The sequence below is a fragment of the Aulostomus chinensis genome, chromosome 3, assembly GCF_037954235.1.
Source record: "Aulostomus chinensis isolate RoL2024-O1b breed Wild chromosome 3, RoL_Achi_v1.0, whole genome shotgun sequence".
In the NCBI taxonomy this organism is placed as follows: Eukaryota; Metazoa; Chordata; class Actinopteri; order Syngnathiformes; family Aulostomidae; genus Aulostomus; species Aulostomus chinensis.
In genome coordinates this window covers 9,896,904-9,924,898 of record NC_141322.1, presented here as the reverse complement: position 1 = coordinate 9,924,898, position 27,995 = coordinate 9,896,904, and the positions used below count along the sequence as shown (strand labels likewise).

Genomic DNA, 27,995 nt, shown 5'->3' with positions numbered 1-27,995 from the left:
ATCATTATTTATTCAAACTTTCAATAGAGAAAATCTATTTTTCCTTTTGAAGAATTGGTAAATTCTCACATCTATACAAAAACCTTGTAAAACTTTTGGTGTAACATTTACAAATATACATGAAAAGACTAGATTCTTAGGTCATATCCATAGATAAATCTGGCCAGTAGCACACCTAAATATAAGCAGAGAAAAGTCAGACGACACTGTAAGTTACCACTGAACAAGTGAAAAAGTGTGTCAATGGCATCTAAAAATAAACAGAAATCAGTTTCAGGTAGATGCATGTTTGGTAAAGCAATACAGGTTAAATGCTTTCTGAAACCTGCCCAAGTCTTGTAAATCAACACAACAAATTTCAGTGAGAGCCGATTTAAAAAGAAGAAAAACACTTGTGTACTGAAATCTATATAGCCAACAAAAGATTATAAACACCAAATCAAAACATTTTCTAAGCAGGAAAAACGCAGTTTGATTTGAAATTTAAGCTACATGAACTAACTGACATGTCAACGATATCAAATAAATAACTAAACATTTATTCAAGCTTGGGATTTAGTAAATAAATACGCAGAAAATAAAATCAAGTAAGAATGATGGAGATGACAGTGAGCTACTGCGTCATGAGTTACAGCAAGGTACATTGCTTCAGGGCAGCTATATGGCTTATTTATAGTTAGGAAGGCAACTCAGTAGGTTACACAGGTCAAAATAATTCAGTTGACAAAAAACTAAATTCAGTACAAAATAAAACTCAGTACAAATCTGTTGATTTTCAATGCTGTAAATCCTAATGCACATACAAAGAGTCTGAAAATAATCTAGTGTATTACAGTGCATATATGTAATAATGTTAATTATTCATAGAAAACCCCTTCATCATAAAACATAATCAAATTGAGCTAAGAAATAAGTAAAGGAAGTCCACAACTGCTCTGAAAAAGGCGCTGTCTGAGGAGGGAGGTAGAGAGGCCATTAGAAATGGCTGCAATTGTATTTCAGGTTATGGGATGTTAACTGAAAACCTTGAAAAGGACCATGGTCGTCTCTTCTTCCCAAGTCTCTTGTGCTCCCTCAGTGGTGGGAGGGGTTGATCTCTCCACACACTCCTCTTCCTCCTCCTCCTCCTCCTCCCTGACATCCATCCTATTTGAGAAAGCCCTTGTAGAGGAAATGGGAGCAACCAGTAAATCTCTCATCCTCCAGGCAAAAAAGCAGGTCCCTGAGACTGATGCGAGTGATTCGCTGCCGTGTGGGTCTGGAGCCTGACAAACCAGCCCCACTGGAGGGACAGGGACCTATTCCTGATCCCTGCCAAGAGACAGAAGTGGGAGGAACATGTAGAGGGGAGGACATTAGTAGACCTAAGAACCAGGGGCAGTGCATGCCTATGTGAACATTTGTACATGTTTTTCTTAATTAATATTGTCAACCATCTAATGTATGTACTGTCTGTCACCATCCTCCTGTGTGGAGTTGTTGAAGTATATCAGTCATACATATTGGACTCTCTAGGAACTTTCAATATATCAAGGTCCAAAGGACACCCGGTCCTGCCACATTCATGATGAGGGAGACTACTCAACAGACACAACATTGCAGGTATTCATCTGAACTCTTGTGAAAGTGAGCTAACAAAGGGTCTAGTGTTTGACTGCAGCATACAGAAGAGGAAGACGTCAATAATAGATGTTTTAGATTACTTGTGTAACATCGACCCCCTTTTCACCAGGCATTAAAGCAATGTTTTTGGGATCGGATGCATTCAGACAGCACTTGAACAACTGAAAGTACAGGTGTAAACGCACCCTAGACACATTGAGGATGCACTGTGATCTGATCAGCCAAACCCCATTCTAAGGCGGTGGATGCATTCTGAACACATTCACCTAAGGTGTAACTGCAAATGTGTTTCAAATCCGCGTAGAACTACTTTATGTGCTGGAAAACGTCATTGATGTGGCAGAAACTACTGGAGGAGGAGATGGAGGGAGACGGGTTACTTCATGTGGTGAGTGATGATGAGACAACAGCTTTGAATGAGGGAATGTGTTCCTTTCCAGCGTTTTAATATTTCAGGATTTTGTTTCCTAATGAAAACTAATGATGTGGTTCTGCACTGACCTTAAAGTCTGACACATCCCCAAAATGCAAAGGCACAAGGGCCATACAACAGCATTATTTGACAGACAGGGAAAAGTTTTTTGTTTGTTTTACCAGGGTGTAAATGAGGTGATGATGTCTCCTGCTGCCAAAAACTCTCCATGGATATTGAGCAGCACAAGATGACAACATGGTGTTCCATGTAGCAAAACAAAGCGCAATCGGGCTGCAATCGGAACTTAGTCTGGTCATTTGAGAGGCATGTTGATACCGAGTGTAAATGTATGCGCTAAAGTAAAATCTGATTGCAATCCAATCACCATAAACACATTTAAAGCCACGTCTAGAGGGGCCCAACTTCTAATCATTTCCAGCAGGTTTTTTTGATGCAGTTGCACTGTATCACCATGAACAATGCACGAGAAACTTCTGTTATCCACAAAGTCACTGCCCACCACTTCAAAATCCTCGTTCATTCTTTTCTGAAGAGGGGTGTCATTTTTTAGCTGCTTTCATTCTGTTCAACAACTGCTAGAGCAGCATGCACTGAACTGAAAAAGAGAACAATGCAACTGTGACATTTTATTCTGTATTCTATGTAAAAAAAAAGTGAACTACCAGAAATCAGCAAGGTTGGTTGGCCATTCCTATAACAAATCAGCCCTGCTAATTTGGGTGCTCCCTGTGCGAGCCAACCCACCTAACACTAACCAGATCAGTAGAGAGAACAAGGCAAACTTCACGACTGCACAATCATCCATCAAATATCTAGTTTGCTGGTCAGGACGAATGAATTGACAAACCTCATAACAGCGATGTGTAGCAGCAGGATCAACACTAACTTATTATGCTACAAAAATAAAGTCCACTGGAGGCAGCTCTGGTGATAAAATGTCTCGTGATAACAGAAAACTTGATGTGGCCGCAAAAATTATATTTCATCTTGGGAACCAATATTTTTCTTAAAAAGAATAATTAGGTCACCATCATAAAAATGACAAAACAAATATGTTTTGGTGTTTTAATAAACACCTGCAGTAACCACTAAACACCTGGGGTTTAAATTGTGTGTAGAGGGGCAGTGCTTGATTTTAGCTAAAATGTTCTCATGGTCGCCAGTTAACAAACTAGCTCTTTTTATACTGTGACACTGTAAAGTAGAGATACAGAGTTACAGTTGCTTAAAACATTGGACAGGAGAAAAGAGTTCCTTCTTTCTTAATACAGTGGCTGGCAAAAGTATTAATACCCCTTGAACTTTTCCACATTTTGTCACTTTACGACAGCAAACATTAATATATTATACTGGAATTTTATGTGAAAGACCAACACAAAGTGGCAAACAATTATGAAGTACAAAGAAAATTACATATGATATTAATTTTTTCGGGCAAACAAAAAAACTGAAAAGTGTGGTGTGCAAAGTATAAAGCCCCCCCCTCCCCCCGAGTCAATACTTTGTGCAATTACAGCAGCAAGTCTTTTGGTGTACATCTCTACCAGCTTTGTAAATCTGGAGACTGAGATTTTTGCCCATTCTTCTTTGCAAAACAGCTCAAGCTCAGTCAGACTGGATCGAGAGTTTGTGAACAGCAGTTTTCAGATCTTGTCACAGACTCTCAACTGGATTTAGGTCTGGACTTTGACTGGGCCATTCTAAGACATGGATATGTTTCGTTTTAACCATTCCATTGTAGCCCTGGCTTTATGTTTAGAGTTGTTGTCCTGCTGGAAGGTGAACCTCCACCCCAGTCTCGAGTCTTTTGCAGACTCCAACAGGTTTTCTTCCCAGACTGCCCAGTATTTGGCTCCATCCATCTTCCCTTGGACTCTGAATATCTTCCCTGTCCCTGCTGAAGGGGAGCACCCCCAGAGCCTGATGCTGCCACCACCGTGTTTGACAGTGGGAGTGCTGTGTTAGGAGTGATGTGCAGTGTTGGTTTTCACATCGGGTTTAGCACCTTCTTCAAACTTCTGTTTTTTTTTTTTAACACTGATTTACTTCTTGCCATTCTTCCATAAAGGCCCAATTTGTGTAGAGCGTGACCAATAGTTGTCCTGTGGCCAGATTCCTCCACCTGAGCTGTGGATCTCTGCAGTTCATCCAGGCTCACCATGGGCCTCTTGCCTGCATCTCTGATCAGTGTTGGGCCTCCAAGTTTAGGTGGACGGCCGTGTCTTGCTTGGTTCGTCTCCACAACTCTATCCCCGACCTGTCTGGTGTGTTCCTTGGACTTCATGGTGCTGTTTGCAACCCAGTGTTCTCTTAACAAACCTCTGAGGCCGTCACAGAACAGCTGTATTTGTACTGAGATTAGAGAACACACCGGTGGACTCTATTTAGTCATTAGGTCATCATTCAGCAATCATCAGGCAACTTCTGAAGTCAATGATTGCACTCAGAGAAAAGGGGGCTGAATACTTTTGCACGCTGCACTTTTCAGTTTTTTATTCGTAAAAATATTTAAAAACATGTAGAATTCCAAGCCAATCGCCCTTCCCTAGATTCATGTGCATAAATGAGTGCTGTTGAGGGAATAAGATGATAGCAGATTCTCGCTTGCTCTTATGTCTCCCCAAAGTGTGGACAAATATTGTTGAGGGCTTGCCTGTGGGAATAAGGCACTTCTCCCCTGATGATGACGTGCATTGACCAAGTCAGCAGTCATCTCACTTGCTGCAAAAACTGCATACATGAACACTCTTCATAACTGAGGGTTTTCATTCAGCCAACCAGTCTTCACATCTCTGACCATTTTGGAGTGTAAATTTCCAAATAGGTATTCGGATAAACTGATGACGCATACGAAATGAAAACAGTTATATTCCCTCAAAACTTATCAAAACTTAATAAAAAGTAAATTGTACATTGCATTCGCTGAATTAAAGAAAAGGTGTCTACCTTCTCTTGTAATAACAAAAAAATATCTTAGTCATGAGAAAACATCTTGTCATAATAAGAGCAGGATCTTCCCTGTAAATCCTTGCTAACTGAAAAAAAAGGTTGGCAATGATAGTGCTACTGCAGTTAAACTGCTGTTACTACCTTCTTTCCAGAGGATTTCCAGTCAGGTTTCAGGACTCATCATAGCACTTAAACAGCACTAGTCAAAGTTACCAATGACCTCCTACTGGCATCAGATGAGGAACTCGTCTCTGTGCTGGTCTTGTGAGATTGTTGTGCAGCTTTTGATACCACTGACCATCATGTCCTATTACAGAGACTGGAACATGTTATTGGCATTAAAGCAGGGGTGGGCAATCATGTGCCATGGAGGGCCATGTGTATGCAGGAAAACCTGCATACACATGGCCCTCCATGGCATATGATTGCCCACCCCTGCATTAAAGGAACTGCACAAGACTGGTTTAGGTCATATTTACTAAGGGTGATCTCAGTTTGTGATGGCTAATGATTATTCTTCTGAAACCACTATAGTCAGCTTTAGTGTTCCACAAGGGTCTGTGCTTAACTCTTGTCTCTTCACTCTATATCTGCTTCTTCTAGGTCACATTATAAGGAAACACTCGATTAATTTTCACTGCTATGCAGACGATATGCAGTTGTACTTATCAATGCATCCACATGAAACATACCAGCTGACTAAACTGGAGGCCTGTATAAAAGACATAAAAACATGGATGACCCACAATTTCCTTCTGTTCAACTCTGACAGTACTAAAGTTATTGTGCTGGGGCAAAAACACCTCAGGAACATCTAATGAGATAGGTACCCTGGATGGCATTACCTTGGCCCCCAGCACAACCGTAAGGAACCTAGGAGTTCTCTTTGATCAGGATCTGTCCTTTAACTTCCACATTAAGCAAATCTCCAGGACTGCTTTCTTTCATTTTCGTAACATCGCAGATCAGACACATCCTGTCTCAAAATGATGCAGAAAAACTAGTCCATGTTTTTGTCACCTCCATGCTGGAATACTGAAACTCCCTCCTATCAGGCTGTACTAATAATTCCCTGAAGACCCTCCAGCTGGTTCAAAATGCTGCCACCTGCGTGTTGACTAGAACTGGTAGAAGAGACCATGTCTCTCCTGTACTGGCTTCTCTGCATTGGCTCCCTGTTAAATTCAGAATAGAATTTAAAATTTTTTCCTCTAACATACAAAGTCCTCAACAGTCAGGCACCTTCATATCTGACAGAGCTCATAGTCCCCTATTATTCAAGTAGAACCTTTGGCTCCCAGGATGCAGGGTTACTTGTGGTTCCTTGAGTTCTAAAAGTAGAATGGTAGCCAGAGCCTTCAGTTACCAGGCTCCCCTCCTGTGGAACCATCTCCCAGTTTCAGTCTGGGATGCAGACACCCTCTCTACGTTTCAGAGCAGACTTAAGACCTTCCTTTCTGATAAAGCTTATAATTGGGTCTGGCTTAGGCTAGCCCTTAAATATGCTGCGAAAGGATTAGACTGTTGGGGGATCTCCCATGGTGCACTGGGCTTCTCTCTCTTCCTATACTCATGTGTGCTACTAGCTCGTCTTCTTCTCTGGAGCCTTTGTACTTCCCCACTTCCCAGATCCCTGGCTGCTGCTGCTACCGGAGGAGGCTACAGACCTGAAGAGGCTCAAGCTGCCACCCGTAGCTCCACCTGCTCAAGTACCCATCTGTCCATCAGTCTCTTCCCTTTCTCTCTCTCTTTATCTCTGTCCCACTCTTTCCTTCTGCATATCTGTCTTCCTCCATTATCTCTCTTTGTCTCTGCCCCGCTCTCCTGCTCTCTTTCCCCCCAACCGGTCAAAGCAGAAGGCCGTCCCCATTGAGCCTGGGTCTGCTCGATGTTCCTGCCTGTTAAAAGGAAGGTTTTCATCACCACTATTGCAGGACGTGCTTGCTCATGGAGAATTGTTAGGTGTAAATTATTGAAGGAGTGTGATGCTAGACCTGCTCTACTTTAAAAGTATCATGAGATAACTTGTTGTGATTTGGTGCCATACAAATAAAACTGACTTGACTTGACCTTCTCTTAGATGTGCGCGATTCATTGATTAATTCGAATTTACAGTTCAGGACAATGTGTTTTAATAAAAATTGATTTTTTATTATTTATTTTACACACGAGTGTCAAAAGTGGAACTAATGCACTGTAACGCTCTATACAGGTACCTTTATGGGGCGCACCCAATCATTGTAGATTCACAAACATGGCAGTGACTGAGGGAAAGCTGGAGCTTGTACTGTACCAAAGTAAGGTTTTGCTACATCTGTTATATGGAATTGGTTTGGTTTTCTTGCTCGCTGTAACGTCTGTTCCAAAGCTGTTGCAATCAAAGGAAGCGGCACAATAAATTTATTCCAGCATCTAAAGCAGAGACACGTAAACAAGTGTTCTTTTTAATCATTATTCTGTTATCTTTATCGAAAATGACTTTTAAACTTAACATTTTCAAGGTGTACTGTATCATTGCCAGGTTGAAAATAAGATATACTTAGAGATACTTACTTTCTAAAAGTTCTCAAAGTATTTACAATGCCATGGTCTGCCATTTCACCTACAAGCATGCTTTTGGCTCATCAGATTGCACTTTAATGTAAGAGTAAAAAATAGAATAAAGTTAAAACATGTTTTGAGCCATTTATTTCTCAGTTGTTGTTTGTTTTTGAGTAGGGCAGAGAAAAATTGATTAAAATCCGAAATCAGGTTTGTTCGTTTTTTTAAATCTGAGATTTCATTTTTAGGCTATATCGCCCAGCTCTACCTTCTCTGTATGTAATATCAGGAAATACTGCTGCTTTCGTGGTTTAACATGAAGAAACACATCAAAGCAACTCATTTCCATACAGCTGGACATAAATTGGTTAGGCTAGGCTAGGTATGCTGTTGAAGGATAGATAAAACAAGTGCGGTGAATGATACCTCCGCTGCAGCAGAGGATGGAGGATCAAGAATCTTCCTTTTCCTCGGGCCTATGGCTGCCAAAGCTGTCAGGTTGGCCTCCCTCTGTCTCATCTGAGCCAACTCCTGCTGCTGCATCTGGACCAAACACACATACCAACAAAGAGATCACAGAGCCTAAACCTGCAGAAACACACTTTTGGTTTGTCAGGTTCACATCCCACCTCCTTTGCTTTCTGTTTCAGACGCAGCTGCTCTGGGTCCTCTTGTCGAGCTCGAGACTGCATGGACAAAATAAACACACATTAATGACCGATGTTAGCAGAAAAAAGACTGACCATAACAGCAGGAAAACCATGACAATGAGACAACCATTTCTTATTCTGCAAGAGTTGTGATTGAACTGATCAAATGTATATGTGGTCTGGAAGATGAAGGTAAAACAGTTATCATCTACCAGGATAATGGAATACATTTCAGAACACGAGCTTCACACACATTTTTACCAATTCATTTTTCCTGATTTTTCCCATGGCTTTTAGGGAAATGTTCATGAACATACAGAGAAACAGAAGACTATTTCAAAATCTGTACATTTAAATAAAATTAATAACAATCTATGTGGCTGATTTGACTTAAACATTAATTGACATAAATCCATATGAACCGAAGGAGATTTTTTTTTCTCTGACTGAATCACTTTTTCATTTACATTTCTATGAATTTTCCAAAATTGTCCAGCTTTCCTTTTACAGGCCTGGAAAAGGCCTGGCCACTTAAAAATATAAATTCAATTTTACAGTTTTTACATTTTAACTCTCTAAAGGTCTTGATCAAGAGTAAGATATATGTTTCTCTAAAAAGAAAAAAAATTCACATAATGGTCCATTATGAATAAATAATCTACTACACCTAATTTAACTAAATCAAAAAATATCTGGCTGCTGCATATAATAATAAAGAAATAAAGCGCTTGTCTTGATGAACGTTGTTGACTAACATATCCAGGTATTCTTATATTTAACCCAACCTGAATTTGTAACTTCAAGGAGCAGGATTTCAGCTTTGTCTTGTGGATGGATTTTTGTGATACCTTAGCTGCCTTTAGGAGGATCTCTCTCTCCTGCTCCTCCTTACGCTGTTTCTCTAGGTGGTCTAGCTGCTCAAAGAACTTCAGCTGAGCACGAACATCACTGCTCTGTTCACAGTTGTTGTCCTCCTGCAAGCAGACAGCTGTGTGTTGATTAAATAACCAAAACATGGAAAAGAAAATGAAATGGTACTGAGGTTATTGCATCATAAGCTGTACCTGACATCTACATGCTCATAATTTTGTTCACCACTGCAACCATGTCTATAATGAGGCTCTAAACAAACCTTGATATTGCAGTTTTTGTGCTGGGCCACTTGGGAAACCTTCTCAAGCAGGTTCTGGAGTCGCTGCTGAGTAGCGTGGGAGACACAGTTTACCACCTCTGCACTGAAATCAGTCACCTCAAACCTGCGACCTGAAACAGAAAAACCATAGAACAGTTTGGACCAAGGCCCAGGCTGAACTGCAACTCAGTCCAGACCATGGACACTGTCATAATCAATGTAATAAATGAATGCACCAAAACATGTTTTCTTGTGTCCAACACATCTTGTGATTGACCGCAGATTAAAGTGTTTGCACATTCATCACAAATCACAGCCCACAACAAAGTCACCGTCACAGAATGCACCAATGATGCACATCACAGACCATAAACTAGGACTGTCACTTGGAAAAACTGCTTATTAGCCTTGTCAGTTGTTTATATGGATCCAAGGAGCAGTAAGAGGAGGGGGTGCAGCCTGTAGCCATCAGCCATGTATCTCTAACATCATACTGTTCTTGAAGTTTGTTAAAAGAAAAAAATAGTTGATCAACAGAGCAGAGAGAGAGTGGACAGAGATGGATGCATTTATTCTCCAATAGGCCAACTGGAAACCAACGAGCTTGATTTGGATTCAGGAAAGCACTAAACGCATTTCACTGACACTGAGGTGTACATGTCCAAGACAAAGGTAACTAAGGCTTTGTTGAGTGTAAGAAGAAATGTCTGAGAAAATTAAGTACATTCCCTTCTTACACTGAACTTACGATCTGATGTATCCAGACCTATTTCTTAGACCTCATATTGTGTTTGGGTAGTTAAAATTTTCAAGAATAAAAATGCATTTATTTTTAATCCACGAAAAATCATTTCGGGTCATCCTGTGTGAGAGACTTTTTCCAAATGCCTCTCTGTTGCAGGTTAGTGTCGTTTATAATGACTTTCAATTTATAATGCTGTGAGGTGGCTCAGTAAGGGAGGGATCCTACAATGATTTTGTACAATCAGTATAGACCTGCAGATGTTTTTGTAACAGTAGAAATATGCAAAGCTGAACAATAACTTGATTTTGCGAAAAAGATTAAAAGATGGTGTATGCAGCCCCTAAGGTAGATGTGACATTTCATTAACATCATCAGTTTACTGACATTCTAATGAACATTTCAAATTTTGAAAAATGTATGCGTGGACCTTTGATAATAAAGTTTCAGAACTTTTTCTGTAGAGGTTTAGAAGCTGGTGGCTTGATGTCATTTAGTAATAGTGCCAGAGTCTCACCTATTTCCAGCATTCTCCTCTGCAACATGGTTTGAGAGAGAAAAGCCTCATCCTTACAGGAATGTGTCACCACTCCCACCAGTCCTGAATTGGTTGCAAGGATGTTGGCGCTTTCTTCTGAGAGGTTTACTCCGGCCATGGAGGCCACATCGTTTATGTCGTCATCGTCTCTGTACACATATATAATGTAACAAATATGTCAGGCTGATGGTCGTACATCCAGATGTCTCACAAATTTGAAAAATAGAACAATCACCAACCTGTTTACTATCATTTATTATACTTTATTCATGTTTATGTCAGCAACATTTTTGTCACAATATGAACTACACCTTTCAGTAATAAAAACTGCATGATTACAAACTGTATTTAAATTGATTTACATTTGAAAAATCTTGCCCTTACTTAAAAGTGCCTCCTTCTTTCAGCTTATTCTTTTGAGCCGGAGTCAAGGCTGCAGTAGAGACTTGTTTAGAAACAAATGACCCCTCTGGCCTCACAGGAACTGGCAGAGAAAGAGAGTGACAGATAGATGGATGCAATTAGTGAACACTACTACTGGTAACACAATGAGAAACACACACAGGCAGCAAAAGGTGGCATTCATGTGGCATCCTCACGTGGTTGCAGCTCTTTTAGCTGCATCTGTGGTTGTCCGAGTACAATGCGACCAGTGGTCTGATTCCTGAGAGTCACCAGGGGGGTCGTTGGTACGGTTACCTGAGGTCTCAACATTGCTCTCTGCTGCTGAGACTGGAGAACCTGAATGGGTTAAAATATTAAAGGCAACTGGGATAAGTAGTCAGATAGAAACAGGATGTGATAGCTTTTATCCTAAACTAACAGGAATGTAAAAATATTTGTATCACAGCAAATATTTACCAGTGGTGGGGTCTGTCCTGGCTTGCTTATGCCTGGTTGCAGCTGGGGCCTGGTTGCAGCTGGAGCAGATAGGCGAGGGGCCGGGCTACCAAGGACCACCGTGGTGGGCGTGGGAGAGGTGGGGAGGACTGAACCTGAGGCTGGCTGGGGGAGCTGACTCTGTTGGATGAAGGCTGCTGAGTCTGGGGTGAGCTGCCTCAAGGCTGGAAGGCTTCTCTGCAGACAGGTCAACAAACATCATTTATCGGACACTTAATTCATTTGGTTTGAGGACATACACCACACTCTCCACTAATGGTATAAACACCTAAGAAAATGCTCCTTACCTTGAGGAAAGGCACGAGGTAAGGTTGGGGCGAGGAGCTGAGCTCTTTATACAATCTGCTGGTGAACTCCTCAGCTTCCAGTTTGCCCTCCTAGTGTCACAAAAAGAGCTGCAGTGAAGATCCTTCTCCTCATAGAATATTTCACACTAAAAAGCTGAGAGGGTTTATATTTCTTTCACAAGATTATTATACGTCACACCTTTCAATCGAAATGTGAGAACTATGTGGAATAACAACTTAATACCATTCATCTCCTCCACTCACCAGCAGGTCTTTGATCAGCTGTCTCACACTGGCTGCAGTCTCTGATGACTGCTTCCCCGTGGATGCCAGCTTGATCAGTGTCGACAGGAAATTCTTACATTTCTTCACATTCTCCATTGTCTCCTGACAGGGACACAGAATCCCTTTCGATCAGGAGATTCAAGAGAGTCCTCAATCCTAACCTGAGCCCAAGCCTGACCCGACAAACTCGACCCGACAATTTATATTAATTGGTCAGGTTCGTTTTTTTATCTGTTTTATTCCATTAATAATTGAAATGGAATAATAACTATGAAGGTTACAGTTCATTTTTCACTATCTTGGACAAAGTGTCCTCTCTGAGTGATAAGAGAGCAATTCAAATGAAGCAAGAGCATGCAGACTATACACCAGTTAAATTCTGAATTCCACTCTAATGAAAAAAATGCTACGGAAAATTCTACTGATACATGGCAAATGATTAAAACAAGCATGCTGCTGCAAGGGTAAGAGTTTGCATAGTCGGAGACGTTCAGCTTCACGAGGCGTGTCTTGAATATGAGGTACATGACACGCATTGACTAATTAAGTCTCTCCTTGGGGGAGGTGCTGCACATGAAGAGAGAGCGTACAATGTTAAGAGTAACAGAGGAAATCATGCGCATGGGAAGAGCATGTTTTCTTGAGTTTGGTCTGGCTCAAGCTCACTATTGTATGTGATATTCTCAGCAAGCCAAGCTTCGGCTTCAACTCACTCGGGTCAGGTATGGTCTGAATTTTCAGGCCTGTTTAAATCTCTTATTCAAGCTTCTGGTGTCCAAAAACGAATTAAGCTACAGGATGGAGTTCTGTAGGTACACAGCTTGATTTGGTGCCTTGCAATCAGTGTGACTCACTTTGCTCACTGTGACTGATGTGACCGTGGTCCCGGCTATTTGGCTGACTGCCCTCTGGGTCATTCCAGGTAACATAGTCCTAACTGAACTCTAGGATGAGAGAGATTATTGCTGTTATTCATCTTACCGGCATCCTTCAAATACTGATTTTATTATTATGGAGAACTGGAAAACAGAACATACACTATATTTCAGGTTCATAAGAGGAAACACATGTGCTTCTCAGAGGCTCTTCCTTCAGAAATCAGATATATGTATTGATCCCCAAGGGAGATTGCTCCTATTCAACTACAGGAAATGTATAAGATTAAAAGAATAATAATGCTATGACAAATTTATGTAAAATATGACACATCAATAAGATGGAATCTATACAAATCAGAAGGAGGTAAAAAAAAAAAAAAGTACCTTAAATGTAAAGAAATGAAATTCAATATATTTGTTTTCAACTTGGTTATTACAGGCATTGTGCAACTTTTCGAAGATCACTTGGAAGGTACCCAAACCAAAAATGTCCCGATGGGTAAAGCCTTTATGGCTGCTTACAAATATGTTGTAAATGATAGAACAACTACACTTGAAATGCTCCTACAAAATGCAATTGTGACCAGTAGTGTAAAGAATTCCTTAATACCCACAAAAGTAAATGTCTTGGTTTACATAAACAGCAATATTACGATTAGGAAAATATGGTTAAGGTGATTTTTCGTCACACCAAAAATTAGATATAAACCCATGCACCTGCATCACAGCCATGTTGGAGAGAATGTGGGGATATGAATGTAGGCCATTCACACGTTTTTTTGGCTTTGCCCTAAAATCTTAACTTTTAGGGAAATATCCACCTATTTATTTTTAAAGTTCTGGGTTATAATATACCTAAGTCATGCATGCATGGTGCAAACCAGACTCACCAACAGAGGATGATGGGGAAAAATAGTGAACGAAATATATGTTATGGAACTGCTGACTCATAAGACATGGACCCAAGAAGAACAATGTTGAGAAAAATGGGACAAGTGGAATGTTTACAAGTCAACAACAAGACGAGAACTATCAAACTCACAACAACACAGGAACAAACTGTAAAGACATGGCAATCAAGCTTGATGTTTTTTTTCTTTCCTTTTCTTTGTTTCTTTTTATCTTATCTTCCATGGAGTTTTGCATGTACTTATTTTTTTCTTTTTGTATTAATGCCTTTACTGGCAGTATCCTCTCAAAAAAGAAAAGGAACAATAAAGAGAAAGTATTAAAACAAAGACAATATGGTCAAGGCACTGCCGTGCTGTGCACTGGAAGCTACTAACTTTACTTCTTACCTGATTGAATTTTTTTTTTCATATTTATCTAAAGTGGATCTGATGACCAAAAAAAATCTGTGTAATTGCATGTTTAGGTTCAAATGTCTTAGTTTTTGCCCAGTTGTCTGATATTAATTATATATCAAAATATGGCAACAAAATTATCATCATCATAAAAACCCCTCTAATGTTGTACTGACAGATTCTCTAGTAATGTGCTATTGAATCAAGTATGCTAACCATCTGTGTTGATTTCTGATCAATACACCAAGTGAACCTGATGAGAGATATGCATCCATCATATTTACAGATGTCACAGCACTTCTACTCTACTTGCCGTCATGATCAGAAATGATCTACCAAAAAATGATGACGTTACCTGAAGGATAGGAGGTCTATGAAGAGTGGTGGTTGCAGCCATTGATGTTGGTGTAGGACAACCCTGGCGGATGATAGGGCAAGGGGCCACTTGTTTGCTGATGATGGTGTTTGCAGTAGCCTGACAGAAGGCAGAAATACCCATATGTATAATACAATTTCAAAAGACTAGAAAATGAATTAAACTGTCACATCTAGCTCTACAGATAAAATACAACAAGTCATCAAATGACACCCTTGGCAAGTAAGAGCTTTTTAAGCAAAATGTGTGATCTGACCTGGACTGGAGGGGTGTTTGTTGGCGTGGCATTCCGAGGTGTCATGCCCCCCTGTGCCTGCGCCTGCATCTGGGCCAGAGCGTGCTGAGGAATCATCAGCAGCTGTCCACTCTCACTCCTCACAAGCACCATCCCTGAAGCCAGTCAGAAAATATATCAGGATACTGGGTCTCTACCATCACTTGCATCAAAGTCAGTTTTTCAAAATAAATTTGACCACAGAATAACTCTACAATAAAAACAAACACTTTTTTTCGACACTGTACTACATTCACAAAGATTGGCTAATGATTATTCATTGTTTATATGATATATTCAATGTGTCATGTGAAAATGAGTACAGTCAAATCGACAGAGTGCACTCACCCGGGGGAAGCTGGATGTTATGGATACTGGGCTGGGCGGGGGGAGTCTGGGGGAGCCGCGGGGGCAATACCTGTGGCGTCAGGGGCTGGATCCCTCCTGGACTAGCAGTCACTGTCCCCGGAGCTCGGGGAATGCAAACAGTCTGCTGCGGCGACGACTGTATTATCGTGGTAAGGGGCTCTGCCCTGATCATGTGCGATCCTGGGCTAACACATACCGAGGTGGATTGTTGACTATTGCTAACAAGCAGGTTTTGGGTCGCAGTAGTCTGACTTGTGCTGGCTACTGCATCATTCCTCCCGTTTAAAGTTGCCCCCGACCCCGCGGATTGCATAGGCGGCCGGACGAGTGTCACCGTAGCTCCCGCTGCCGGAACTGAGGCGACAACACTTGCTGTGCTCACAAGAGGTGTCTGAATGACACTGCTGGGCGCGGGGGGCATTATCGGCCCTTTAGACAACACTGGTCCACTGTTGACAGATATGACGGTGCTGCTGCTGCTGTCACGAGCGCCACTTGTCACCGTCGTCCCCGCAGGAAGAGCAGCCTTTCCTGAATCGTGAGAGTTCATAGTTTGGCTCCCACTTAAAGTCTCTTGGTGACTGGGGAGAAAAGTTACACCACTGCTAACAAGTGTTTTACCGGGGTTATGTCCCGCAGTTGACTCCGCACTGGCCGTCGATGTGTCCATAGTTGAACCATGGGGACCTCGTTATGAAGAGACCCCCTACACTTCAACTTTACAAGGAGCACAAACAAACTTGAACGTGCCAGGGCAAGACTTCGACACATCTACTTGTATTCTCTGTCCTCTAGCTGCTGGTGTGTAGTCGGAGCTACAACAGAGAAAACGGCGTTAATAGTTACAGCGTACCTGCTTAGCACTCGTCTTGACCAAGTCCCAGCTGGACATTAGCTCGCGCTGCCCCCTTGTCCTGGAGCTATGAATAACGTTAATTATCAGGTGTCTCGTGCCTGTCCCGGTGGTTAATGTGACACAAGAACGACAGTTGTGCGTCTACAGACCGTTCAGGATGACCAACTACCGCTTTATTCACCTCTGTGTATAACACAAGCTTTTCCAGTTGACCAGGGACAACCGCCATCTTCACACCCCCGAAAGCTTATGAGATGTGAGGTACTTACCAACTGTAGTGCGCCTGCGCAAAACAACTAACGCCTCCGTGGAAGCGTTTCGGCGAGCCGTGATTGGCTGCTACGCGTGGTAAAAGGCGGTACCAATGGCTTCAGCTGTCATTCCTCGGGATGCACCACTCGCATTAACGTCGTCGCGGACTCGAAATGTGTTCTTCGAGTGTTACATAGTAGACAAGTTTTTATTCCTGCTACGATAGCTGATCCGTTTTAGAAGTGTACCTTGTGACGTTTAATGGAGCGCTAAGGTAGTTTACTGCAAGCTAACAGTCCGAATTCGTGCGTTTAATCACTGTCAAAACGCTAAGCAAGATGGCTCCGCTGCTCTGGGTAGCGGGTGAAATTGGTGTCGTTAAGAGGTGTTTAAGGGCGTCTCCCCAGCCACGGAGAGAGGAAACTCTTTTGGCACACGGTCACGGTGTCGTGTGTGTGGTCGGACTCCGACATGTCCGTTTAAAATAAATGTACCATAGAAAACGCTTATCGTGTGTCATCTCTCGTGTATTCTTTGACTAAAACGACGATATATTCCAAGGTGTTTGGTTTGCCACGACCTGGGTGGCTGAGAGACTTCACCAACCCACATCGTACATGTTCAAGAAGAGTGATTATAATTAGGAATTAGAAGAAAATGGTTTAAAATATGAATTCTGTTAAATATGAAATAAACAATTTACTGTGATGCAAAAAATGAAGTAAAGTGCGTACCCAGTATATTAAATTTAGTAATGTTTGAATTTTAAAAAAAAAACATCTGAGGGAACATGCAGATCGAATTTTTCCTCAGGCTTATTTTATCCGTGAACAATTGATGCCGCGCCTATACCATTACCTGGATGATAAGAAACGATCCATTTTACAAATCCCGAGAGAAACTGAGATGTCAAGCATCTCACATTAGAAACAGAGCGACAACAGATCAAACATGTCATTCAAAGATAATTTTGTTTGTTGTATTGTGTTTTTAATTGACGTTATTTTAAAATTTATTTTCATTTTCAAAATTCTGATACGTGGGTGTTCTCGAAGCAGGCCAGAAATGAAACTTTTAAAAACAGAATGAATAAAAGTAATACTGCAGTCACCGCCTGCTCACCTGTGGTGCACGCCGTTGTAGTAAAGAAACAAACCCCACTGCAGGTGACTTAGCAACGAAGAGGCGTCACTGCCCATCGTTATAAATTGCTCAGGTGTGCGCTGATTTTGCACGTTCCTGGTGAATTAATGTCTGATGAGGGTCGTGGGTTAATGGTCTGAAATTTCTCCGCTAGCCTACTTCTTCATTTGATGATCTGTTTTTTCTTTTCAGTTTTTTGCTGCAACCATGAGCGCCAGAGGCGGAACTCCTTACATTGGCAGTAAAATAAGTTTGATATCCAAGGCACAGATTCGTTATGAAGGCATATTGTCCTCAGTGGACACAGATAGGTCTACTGTTGCTTTAGCAAAAGGTAAGGTTGATGAGTTGTGGCCTAGTAATTAGCTGTCGACCTTCTTCAAACATTTTCTGGAGATTAAACCACATAATTTTCCTGTCACCTATTTTCTAACAGTTAAATCCTACGGCACAGAGGACCGGCACACCGACAGACCAGTGCCACCCAAAGATGAAATTTATGAATACATAATATTCAGAGGAAGTGATATAAAGGACATCACTGTGTCTGAACCACCAAAGCCACACCATGGACTGCCCCGAGACCCTGCTATTGTACAGGTGTGTGGTCCAGCTTTTATTAACCTCATCCAATTTTGAGGTTTCTGATTTTTTTTTTTTAAAGTAACGATTCTCACCTTCTTTTTTCTTAAATTTGCGGTCACAGTCATCCATTGGAGGCTCCCCTGCATTTCACCCACGCTGGAGCCCATATAGGGAAATGATACCCACCTATAACCAGCTGGCTGCCAGTTCTTTACTCAACCAGCAGTACAACGCAGCACTTGGTTTAGGTATTGTTGGTGACCCCTTGGACACCATATCTTTGGATTATGGTTTTAAAGTTTCAAAGCTTTCTTCGATAACATCATCTGATTTGTTTGTCCATGTAGTACCGGGATTTCACGGCATCCCCGCCAGAAGAGCACCCATGGTGGAGCAGGCTGTCCAGACTGTGCCACTGGCCAGCACTGTTCAGAAAAGAGGGAAGTCCTCCACCCAGCCAGAGGGCAGACAGACCGTCCGTCCAAGTCAGCGCTATGGCCGGGAGGCCTCACAGGTTCAGAAGGAGAATGTTCCCAACAGTAAGATCACAGCTTTTTTTATTTTTTATACCCAATTCAGGTAGAATGAACTTTTTTTTAAATATAAATTCATTCTTAGATCTGACACCATCCCAGCCAAGTGTCGGCAAGATTCAAACCCAAAATCCAGATAATCAGAAACAAAGGCAAAAACAAGGTATGGCATTGAAAAGATCTTAACATAACAATTGTTGGTGACATGATGAAAACATGTTTGTTCTTGATGGTAAAATAAAAGACAGGACACTGGAAACTGGCAAAGTGAGCCAAATGGCTTGTCTGTAATTATGTTTTCTAACAAAGCTAGAATAAACTATTTTTTTTGTATGCGTTTTGTTCTTTGTGCTGATGTGCAGGTACTCGCAAGTCAAGGAACCGGAGAAGAGGCCAGCTTCTTGTGAAGAATTCAAAAGCTACCACCTTGAAGTTTGAGTCAGACTTTGATTTTGAGACTGCAAATGCTCAGTTTAAGGATGACCTTACAAAGACGGTTGTAGGTATGTTTTATATAAATATATCAGTCTTCAATTTCAATGAAAAACACAATTCTGACCTGTATTTATTTATACATTTACAGTGGAGAAGGTCGATTCTGGGCAGGACCCTGGAAACCAGAGTTCACAGGAGGAGGAGACTCCTGTAGATAAGTACTACGACAAAGCCAAAGGCTTCTTTGACAACGTCTCAGCAGACTTGAAGCCCAGGTGACTATTCAACCTTTGCTGTTTCTTTTGTATTAATGCAGTCATCCTGCTTAGTCATGTCAATCCCTTCCCAGGAGGACCACGTGGGCAGAGGAGAAAAAGTTGAACATGGAAACATTTGGAGTACCTGGCCGCTTCCTGAGAGGCAGAGGATTCAGGGGGCGAGGACACAAAGGCCAGACCACAACTGAGCAGCGACCTCTCCCAAAAATTGGTAGTGGGAGGGTTTGAAGGATTTTCTTTTGTTTTCTGTAAATTTGGATATTGTAATTTTCCACTAATTTAAAAAGTAGCTCCCTTTTTGAAGCACTTTAGTGAATACATTTTGTTCTTTATCCCAAGTGTGCATTTATGGGAATATTGTACTTTGGACCTTTTTCTATTATACAAAGTGGGAGAGCAATTTCTATCAATCCAGCAGCTGTGCACTATAAGTAAAGTCATTGGTAGTTAGTTTGGAAGCATGCAATGTGAAACTTGTCTATGAAAAGAGCAGCTGGCTTGAGTTTTTTTTTTTCTTTTTTTTACTTAATGTTTTCTACTGTCTGCTTGACTGCCCACATGTAACAACAATTTTGCTCTTGACGATAATTTTCCCAAAACTGAATAGACGGCCAGCTGTATTTTTTTTTTTTTCCCCATTTGTAACACCTTGTGAAACACTGATCATGGAGAAAAATGTGTAACAGTTACCATTAAATAAGGTGATTAATAGAACAGCTGTCTTTGCCGCTCTAATTTCTAACAGAAGAAACCTAAACACTCTTGTATCCAATGATACAAAATGAACTTTTCCATAGCTAAATCTATGGATGCATCTCGTGGTGTAACCAACAGACATATCACAGGATCAGTTTTGTAAATGTGGCTGCTTGCAAATGGAAGCCAACTGGTTGAATTTTGGGCCTAGGTCTGTTAGCACATCCGAGAAAGATTTGTCATCAGGAATGGTGATGTTCTCCAGCTCGGACAGTTTGTCTGAGTCCCCCTCATCTGCATAGCAGTGAGGCAGATAGTCCAGCTCCTCAGTCTCCTGGAGCAAAGTGAGCCTCTGCAAGCATGGGAAAATGTCAAACTAAATATTGTTCATATTTTACTGCTGCTGCCTTTTCATTTAGACCTATACCAGCAACAAATGATCAGTGCATGTGTGCACAAAATACAAACCCGATGAAGCAGTGCGAAGAGCACCGAGTCTGTCATGTAGCTTGAGTCCGTTGTATTGAGGATGTGCATGGTGCTCCATTCCTGAACCACAGTCAAGTTCACAAAACTTCTAGTTATTTAAAGAGTTCAAGTAGACCCGAGGGGAGGTTATAACTGAAACTCAGGTAGAAAAAAGGTATCACCTGATTCCAGGTGTTCCTGGACAGTTCTTTGTTTCTGTAAAAGAAGTTTTGCTCCACATACTGTTGAACAGATGAGAACTGTAATCAGGTACCACCTCCTCTCTGTTATCACTATAATGTTTTCAGTGCTATTTGTCTGGATTGCACAAAGATTCCAAACTTGGTGAAGGGTTGGAACATGATATAAGGAGGAACCCGTTCAATTTTGGGATAGATTTGGTAATCATAGCGAAAAGAAGCACAATTTTTACACTGGATTTGTAGCTCAGTAGCTGTTTATGTCTTAGTTTCATCAGTACCAACCTTTGAAGACTTTATGTGCTGCATTCCATCATGCTCACAGTGCCATTGAGATGGATCGGGATGGATCTTGTCTGTCTTATCTGATGATATTGCCAGGCCATCATCAGGTATCTTAAAAGAATGTATAAATATTTTAATAAAGGGAAATCTGTAAATGTAAAACAGTACATATGTCTTTTAAATGTTTGGGGGCAGTGACCTTGCAGTCAGTTCCTGGTTTCTCAATGTTTGATGCAAGAAGAGTTTCTCCAGAAGAATCGCCGGTCTGCAAAGTGGTGAACTCTTTTTTGCAGGAGATCATGATTGCCATTAGTAGAAGAACTGTTGCAGATAAAAGGGGTGTGTTGTTTTTGAATAACAGATCATTTCTTCTCATTTACATTTCTGAACCAAAAAAGCATTTTGAACGATTACATGCTGCTTCCTGTAAGACCTGAGGAATGTTATTTTAGGGCTTCTTGATTGATTTTTTTTCTGATATGAAATGTTATTGAGGTGCAGGGCAACGCAGCATCATTTTACATAAAAGCTAAATGTGTACTCTTTTATTCTTTATTTCATGTTTCTATCTGCTACAGAGGCTGAGAAATAAAGCTTTTAGCCATATGTTTTTCTAGGCATCGTTAGGTCTACACATTAAAGTGATATGAAGGATGGTTGGACTAATAAGTGTAAACTTCAAATTGTCTAAAGGCATGTATAGGTTAGAACTGTGTTTGCTGGGATTAAAAAGTGATTCTTACACAGGAGCAAGATGAGCGGGGCAAACATGATGCATATGGCAGGAGACGCTACTTTTGTAGCAGCATGTTGGTGGTTTCGGCAGTTGAGTGTCACAGTGCAATCACATATGATCACACTGAGGTTGTAAATACCAAACACTCCCTGCATGTCTGAGATCTTCAGATCAATTTTGTGTGGGCCACTGTACACACCAGGCTCTTTAACCAGACCAGCTGTGTAACCTAAAAGATAGAATGATCTATAGTTAAATTGCTGCTTTTTAAAGAATTTTGCTCCACTGTTTAACATTGCTGTTTGTACCATGTGACGGATTCAGGCTCCATTTTCCCTTGACATCCCCCAGCAGCTGAAATATAAAAGGTCCACCAAAAGGATTGTCGTCCAGGTCAAATGCTTCAATATTGGTGATGGTGGTGGTGGTGGTGGGGTCATCAGACAAACATACATCCAAAAAGTCCAGTGTCAGCTGGGGGATGTTGTCGTTCTGGTCAGTCACATGGATGTTCAGTGTAGCTGTGCCTGTCAGAGGGGGCTCACCTGCCCAGTGTTTAAATCAGGATTAGATAGATTTTATTCAAACCTTTCTATCGTTTGGTCCTGACAATATTAAATATTAGGTGTGTGTCCATGCCAGCACTTTACCATCATCCACTGCATGTAGTAAGACTGTATAGACACCATTAACAACATGAACAGACTCTCTGTCTGGTGTCATAACTGTAGTGATGTCACCAGTGTGTCGATCCACCGTCACCCAGCCAGCGGGATCATGTCCAATCGTGTAGCTGAGGACAAATATACATCAACATACCAAGTTCAATGTAAGAGCTAAAACATGAGAAAAAGACATGGGACTCACACAAAGTCTCTTGCACGACTGGAGTCAGGATCAACTGCGATTATTTGCTCTATCCAGGTTCCAATGTGTGTGTTCTCCTCTATCATGGCCTCTTTGACCGCCACAGTGAAGGTTGGGGGGTCATTGATGTCTTCAACTTCAATAATCACTTTCACAGTCTGAGAATGACCTATATCATCAACTTTAATGGTGTCAACTTTCCAGAGGCCTGAGGATGTCCTTTCTGTGACTGTACAGGAGAAATATGGCACCTCATTTTCCACTGAGATGGACAGCTCCTGCTGTGCTCCCTCCTCAAAGTTGAAAGGCTGAAATTAATTAAATGCAGGGATAAGGAGTCATTCCATTGCTACAAAATTTGCCACGTTTATTTCGGATGAAACATTGATTGTCATATTGATTTTTGCATGATTATACAAAAACTACCAGGTTAATTTTCACAAAACATGATAAAAATGTGGAGCATGGCTCAGGGAATAACCTTATATATATATATATATATATATATATATAGAGAGAGAGAGAGAGAGAGAGAGAGAGAGAGAGAGAGAGAGAGAGAGAGATTTTTGACATCACACAATCGGGGAAGAGGGAGTTCAATTTTTGTTAAACGCTTCTTCACAGTCAAAAGTTCACATTTCACACATAGTTTCACACCAGAATGTAGGAGAACCTTTCTTTTTCTCAAGAGCTCAAGAAGTGTCTAAGCTGAATTCATGTCTCATTCAATAAAAACTAAGCAGTTACTATCAGTTTTGTGCTACTTCTAAATTTGGTTTAAGCCCCCAGCTCATTTAGATGCACCATGTCATGCATTTGTGTGGAGGGGAAAGACAAAGTAGATTCAGACTTGGAGAAATTGCTGTTAATTCCTTTGTGAAATTGTTTTGTTTTGTTTTGTTTTGTATTATAATGTTTTCTGCAATGTTTTTGTTTGTTTGTTTGGCACTAGGTAGGATAACACAAAAACTATAAGGCCGATTTTCACCAAACTTGGGGGAAAGGTGTATATGGGCCAAGACAGAACCTACAACATTTTGTGGCAGATCTGTTCAGTACAGCTTTTTCACTTTCAGTCTGGCTTAGGTCACCTTAGCACGGGTATCTGCTCTCCTAACACCCTGATTAGAATGCAGTTTGAATAAGTACACCAGAACTAGGTTTGTTTTGTCATTTAAATGTGTAAATCTTATTTAAACTAAGCCTGGGTTATGGCCAGACAGTCTTTATTGCATTAAAGGGATGTTAGGACTTAGGTTTGTGCTCTACAGGGTCCCTGTCCTTTTCACCCAAGACTTACATTATGTTAACCTCCAATAGAAGCAGCCATTTTACAGTCAGAGGAAGTTATGACAAGTCAGATTAGAGGTTGGTGTCTCTGTAATGTGAAGCATGCAGACAAACAGCACTTACCTTTACTACAGTCAGGATTCCATCATTAGTGTCTGGGTCTGTTTCTATCTTAAAATGCTCTCCTGTGTCACCTTGGAGGGTGTACTTGACTCTCCATGCCAGGCTGTATGGACTGTCTATGTCTGTCACATGCAGCTGCAGAGGCGAGGACCCAGTCTCATCTTCCCTCACTTTGCAGGTGCCCTGTAATATGCGCAGGTTGCAAAGGTCATGGAGGAGAAAAATGACCCTGTTATTTCCATAAGCCCTGAATTAATGTATACACACAACCGGCTATGTTTAAATTACTATTGATTATACTGTTTTCAATTCATAGCTCACATTATCTGTATTCATGATCTACAATTTAGTTAAAACTGTATTGCGGTTTGTTGAGATTTCTTGCAAATGAATCCAAAATGTGCAATATTTTGAGATATAGATTCACATTTACAAGAAATTACTTTATTTGATGAAGTAATAAAAAGTGAAAAAGCAAAATCTTGCAGTTTGTTAGGGTTACATTGAAGTCATGTTCTTCTAGCAAAAAAGTATTCACATGTGCAGATTATCATTCCAAATAATGTGTAAATGTCATAAAATTTTGTCTGCCACAGAGTTAATTTTTTGCAATAATCCAAAATCCAATTTAAAAATGTTTTGTCTTTTGCTCGATGTCTTTTGATCGATGGTGATGCTAACTTCCAGGTTGCCAGACAAAAACACATCATCCTTTTGCCACTCTCTATACATTTAACAGTGATAAATATGCATATGTTTAGAGACACAAACAAGTACTGCTGGGCGTCCTGCCTACTGTTTGTCCACTAATGGATGGGAGGTGGTTGTTTCCATCCTGGATGTGAATGATGACTGTGGTTGAACTGGAAAGACTGACAACCTCACCATGGTCCTTGGCCTCCACCAGCACGGTATACATTTCCGCTGCCTTTATAAGCAAATGAAGAATAGTTCTTCTTGCATGAAAAGGGAAATAAAGAGACTTTTGGCAACATATGTATAGAAAAAGATAGATCTTAAGGTTAGCTTATGTTTGACATGCTGCTATTGAGACATACAACACCATGTGTCGTGCATTACATTGTGAACACCTTGCAGAACAGGAATGCTGATTGATGTATAGGTGTAACAGACATGTTACACCTACACATAAGAATGTTCAGTCAAGATTTTGGATGTCTGATAATTCAGGGGAACCTTTTTTTTATTTTTATGCTTTCTGTCTGTCTTTATCAGATCAGTTGTAAATGTATTGCATCATGTCTGTTAGTCTAATCTGTTAAGGCAGTTCCTGAGACCTTATTTTGGGCTATATTTTGTGATATGTTTCTGCTCCCTCTCCATGTGGCATATGCTTATTTTCTACACTTGGGCCAACCTGCCATTTAACATAAAAGGAGCCTCCAGTAATGGCTGCAATAAGGCTTTTTCACACGAAACACACCGTTTTCAAGGTGGGAATGGAAAAAGTGTAAAGCATTAACACTGGTTTCATACTGTAAAGTTTGTCAATGTCTGGCTCATCTAAATAGAATGCAGTCTATGTTCTGTATTTATCATGTTGTTTATTTTATCTGTGTTTTTCCTGCTTTGACAAGTCAAGAAAAGTCACATACCGCATGATCTAAACATCCTTTGAAGGAGATGGTTCCAGTGTCATCAATGAAGAATTCTGTATCTGGAGTGTTGGGCGACACTGACTTGATTTCATAATGGAACGTTGAGTTTGGTGTCCCTCTCCGGTCTCTGTCGTAGGCTGCCAATGTTAGGAGATGGAGGCCTGTTGGGAAAAACCCTTCAGATTGCTTCCAAAGAAAAATCACAGATGTCCTCTAGGTAATTGTGACAAAGGGATATGTTTTGTCAAATTCTTTACCTTGAGCAATTTCTTCATCGATGCTGATTTCATACAGATCCCTCAGAAAGCGTGGCGGGTTGTCATTGATGTCTCGTATGGTGATCTCAATTCCTAATCTAGTGTCAATTGATGAATCAGCTTTTCTGGCTTCAAATTTCAGCTATGGATTCAAAAGTGTGATTCAAAATTAAACCCTTTTAAAAAGAAAAAAATATGTTTAACAGTTTGATACTGTGATCTTTGGTAAAGACAATTGCAACACAATTCAACACATATTCACTAACCCCCTGCTTGGATGAATTCTTTGAATAACTCATAGCTCAGTTTGACAAATTACCTTGAGCAGTGAATCCAAGCACTTCTAAAATTTTTATTGAGCAAGCTCAGGTTGCAATAAAACCTGTAACATTTTAAACCTTTTAGTGCAGGACATTTTTCTCCAGTGAGTTATTACAAACAACTATCAACATGTTGAAGTCATTGACTCCACCGTAGCCTATTCCATTGTTACTGTGTTGACAGAAAAACTTTGAAAACAGTATTTTGGGCACCACACAACCCTCGTTAAATGTCTGATTTTTCTATCAGAATGGGTTCCATTTTGTATAGAAACATTCGGAAGGTCTAGAAGGACTAATGAATTAAGTTATTTGTCAATAAGTTAGCAAAAGTAACTAGAAGCAGCTTGGCTGGCGTAAGTCACAGCGCATGCTCTTTATACATCCATTCAGTAGTGTAGGAATGTTGTAACAGACAGAAAGTCCTTAAGGTATTGAGATTTACCTGGTGGGGATTAACTCGATAGGGATTTTCATGCATTTATATGAAAATAGGATGTACTGTAGCTTTAACGCAGTAAAGTTCAGCATTGGTTGATATAAACAGATGTAAGTATATAAATGTGAGCTGTAACCTTGAGTGTTGTGTTCTCCTCATAGTCCACCGCCTTATGGACAGACAGTGTGCCAGATTCTTTATGAATAGAGAGGACACCCTTCGGATCTTCATCTACTCCTTGTCCGTAGAGGTCAAAGTAAACTCGATATTGTCGCTCAATATTAATCTACAACACAGCAGCAAATAAGAAGATCTGTGTCAAGAGTTCATAAACTAAAGACAACGTATGGTTCATCATAACTAATAGGTCAGTTCACTGGTTAAATTTGGAACTTAAGCTTTCCAAACAGACATGAAAAGTGAACAAGTCTGATTTACCCAGTAGTTTTCTCACCTTGCCCAGCACATATGGGAAGGGTCCTGGATGCCCCTCCTCAATTACAAAAGAGTCAATTATCCACCATCTTCTGTGACGGCTCAGCAGCTCTGAGCAGGTTGAACTTGACAAATAATACATCTAAAAGAGCAAAGCCAATAAAATGTGAAGTGCATGATGCTTGAAACAAGACAGCAGGAATGTTTGAGGCGAGAGGAGGTTTTGGTTTATGTCATCTAAAGAATGAGCCTGTCATTGTTTTACATATATGCGAGTCAGGAAGTATCTACTCAATTAGTTAAGCAGAGAAAAGACATTTTTCAGTGAGAAAGTGCACTTTCATGTGGGAACACAGTATGATAACACTTTTTTGTAAATGCAAAAAAGGGTCTTTTTTTGGTCAATAACTAAAGTTAAAATAGTTTTATCCTTTAACATACATTTTAGGGATTAACATTATTCTCAACAAAAAAAGATAGTTCAAAAGAATCTTTCTCTAATATGGGAATACATTTCTGTATTTAGCAACATTTTGACAAACTATTGCCGCAATTGAAGTACTCAGATAATGACACATATATCTTTAAGTCTCTCTTGATTATAGCAGAAACTAACAGCTATTAAAGTCTGTATATTTCGAGTAAGAATTGAAATGACGCTTACATACCATGAGGACAAAGCGAAGCATGATGTTAGTGCAGCTCAGAGAGGCTCAGAACTGGCTTTTTTGGCATTTGAGTTAGACAAGACCCGCCCCTCTACTTTACACACCCACATATTGAGGGCTGCACATTGTGGTCACCTGGTCGCGCACGCGCGTATGTGTGTGTGTGTGTGTGTGTGTGTGTGTGTGTGCGTGCACGCACCTGGCTTTTTTTTTAACCAATAAGAGA

The 27,995-nt window shown here is 40.7% G+C and overlaps 3 protein-coding genes across 8 annotated transcripts; 1 reads left to right on the top strand and 2 right to left on the bottom strand.

Moving 5' to 3' along the window:
- LOC147267619 (transcription initiation factor TFIID subunit 4-like) lies at window positions 1–16,735 on the bottom strand. Of its 4 annotated transcripts, XM_086198556.1 has the most exons (16): window positions 16,410–16,735; window positions 15,264–15,865; window positions 14,898–15,031; window positions 14,621–14,740; window positions 12,938–13,027; window positions 12,063–12,185; window positions 11,799–11,888; window positions 11,473–11,688; window positions 11,211–11,352; window positions 10,996–11,095; window positions 10,591–10,760; window positions 9,332–9,462; window positions 9,048–9,173; window positions 8,179–8,235; window positions 7,976–8,092; window positions 1–1,311 (listed from the first exon to the last, which is right to left on the bottom strand). In XM_086198556.1, exons 2-16 carry the CDS (start codon window positions 15,832–15,834, stop codon window positions 1,147–1,149), a joined length of 2,352 nt encoding a protein of 783 aa, XP_086054682.1. In that variant the 5' UTR covers window positions 15,835–15,865; window positions 16,410–16,735; the 3' UTR covers window positions 1–1,146. The 4 variants fall into 4 exon arrangements, with proteins under 4 accessions (XP_086054682.1, XP_086054680.1, XP_086054681.1 ...); XM_086198554.1 differs by lacking the exon at window positions 16,410–16,735 and having other exon boundaries at window positions 2–1,311; window positions 15,264–16,397; XM_086198555.1 differs by lacking the exons at window positions 1–1,311; window positions 16,410–16,735 and adding an exon at window positions 5,444–6,906 and having other exon boundaries at window positions 15,264–16,397.
- LOC147267618 (protein LSM14 homolog B-B-like) lies at window positions 16,383–21,328 on the top strand. Of its 3 annotated transcripts, none has more exons than XM_086198558.1 (9): window positions 16,383–16,401; window positions 17,728–17,869; window positions 17,972–18,135; window positions 18,242–18,368; window positions 18,468–18,659; window positions 18,739–18,816; window positions 19,016–19,156; window positions 19,237–19,363; window positions 19,438–21,328. In XM_086198558.1, the coding sequence occupies exons 1-9, from the start codon at window positions 16,390–16,392 to the stop codon at window positions 19,592–19,594; spliced, it is 1,140 nt and encodes a 379-aa protein (XP_086054684.1). In that variant the 5' UTR covers window positions 16,383–16,389; the 3' UTR covers window positions 19,595–21,328. The 3 variants fall into 3 exon arrangements, with proteins under 3 accessions (XP_086054684.1, XP_086054685.1, XP_086054686.1); XM_086198559.1 differs by lacking the exon at window positions 16,383–16,401 and adding an exon at window positions 16,513–16,666 and having other exon boundaries at window positions 19,438–21,327; XM_086198560.1 differs by lacking the exon at window positions 16,383–16,401 and adding an exon at window positions 16,706–17,608.
- cdh27 (cadherin 27) lies at window positions 20,214–27,790 on the bottom strand. The gene is made up of 15 exons (XM_086196700.1): window positions 27,770–27,790; window positions 27,121–27,243; window positions 26,803–26,952; window positions 25,908–26,049; window positions 25,648–25,811; window positions 24,032–24,214; window positions 22,619–22,926; window positions 22,402–22,544; window positions 22,060–22,296; window positions 21,759–21,980; window positions 21,215–21,336; window positions 21,016–21,126; window positions 20,713–20,772; window positions 20,531–20,611; window positions 20,214–20,414 (listed from the first exon to the last, which is right to left on the bottom strand). The coding sequence occupies exons 1-15, from the start codon at window positions 27,788–27,790 to the stop codon at window positions 20,214–20,216; spliced, it is 2,268 nt and encodes a 755-aa protein (XP_086052826.1).
- Between the last annotated feature and the right edge of the window lie 205 nt (window positions 27,791–27,995).

Excerpts from the sequence above, each read along its gene's own strand:
- LOC147267619 (XM_086198554.1), bottom strand. The coding sequence starts at position 15,954 with ATGGACACATCGACGGCCAGTGCGGAGTCAACTGCGGGACATAACCCC. Across the intron at positions 14,741-14,897 it reads CAAACACCCCTCCAGTCCAG|GCTACTGCAAACACCATCAT; the intron begins GTCAGATCACAC and ends GCCTTCTGTCAG. Across the intron at positions 12,186-12,937 it reads CATCAGTCACAGTGAGCAAA|GAGACAATGGAGAATGTGAA; the intron begins GTGAGTCACACT and ends TGTCCCTGTCAG.
- LOC147267618 (XM_086198558.1), top strand. Across the intron at positions 19,157-19,236 it reads CCTTACAAAGACGGTTGTAG|TGGAGAAGGTCGATTCTGGG; the intron begins GTATGTTTTATA and ends ATACATTTACAG. Across the intron at positions 19,364-19,437 it reads TCAGCAGACTTGAAGCCCAG|GAGGACCACGTGGGCAGAGG; the intron begins GTGACTATTCAA and ends ATCCCTTCCCAG.
- cdh27 (XM_086196700.1), bottom strand. The coding sequence starts at position 27,790 with ATGCTTCGCTTTGTCCTCATG. Across the intron at positions 26,953-27,120 it reads TCCCATATGTGCTGGGCAAG|ATTAATATTGAGCGACAATA; the intron begins GTGAGAAAACTA and ends GCTGTGTTGTAG. Across the intron at positions 21,981-22,059 it reads GAGCCTGAATCCGTCACATG|GTTACACAGCTGGTCTGGTT; the intron begins GTACAAACAGCA and ends TCTATCTTTTAG.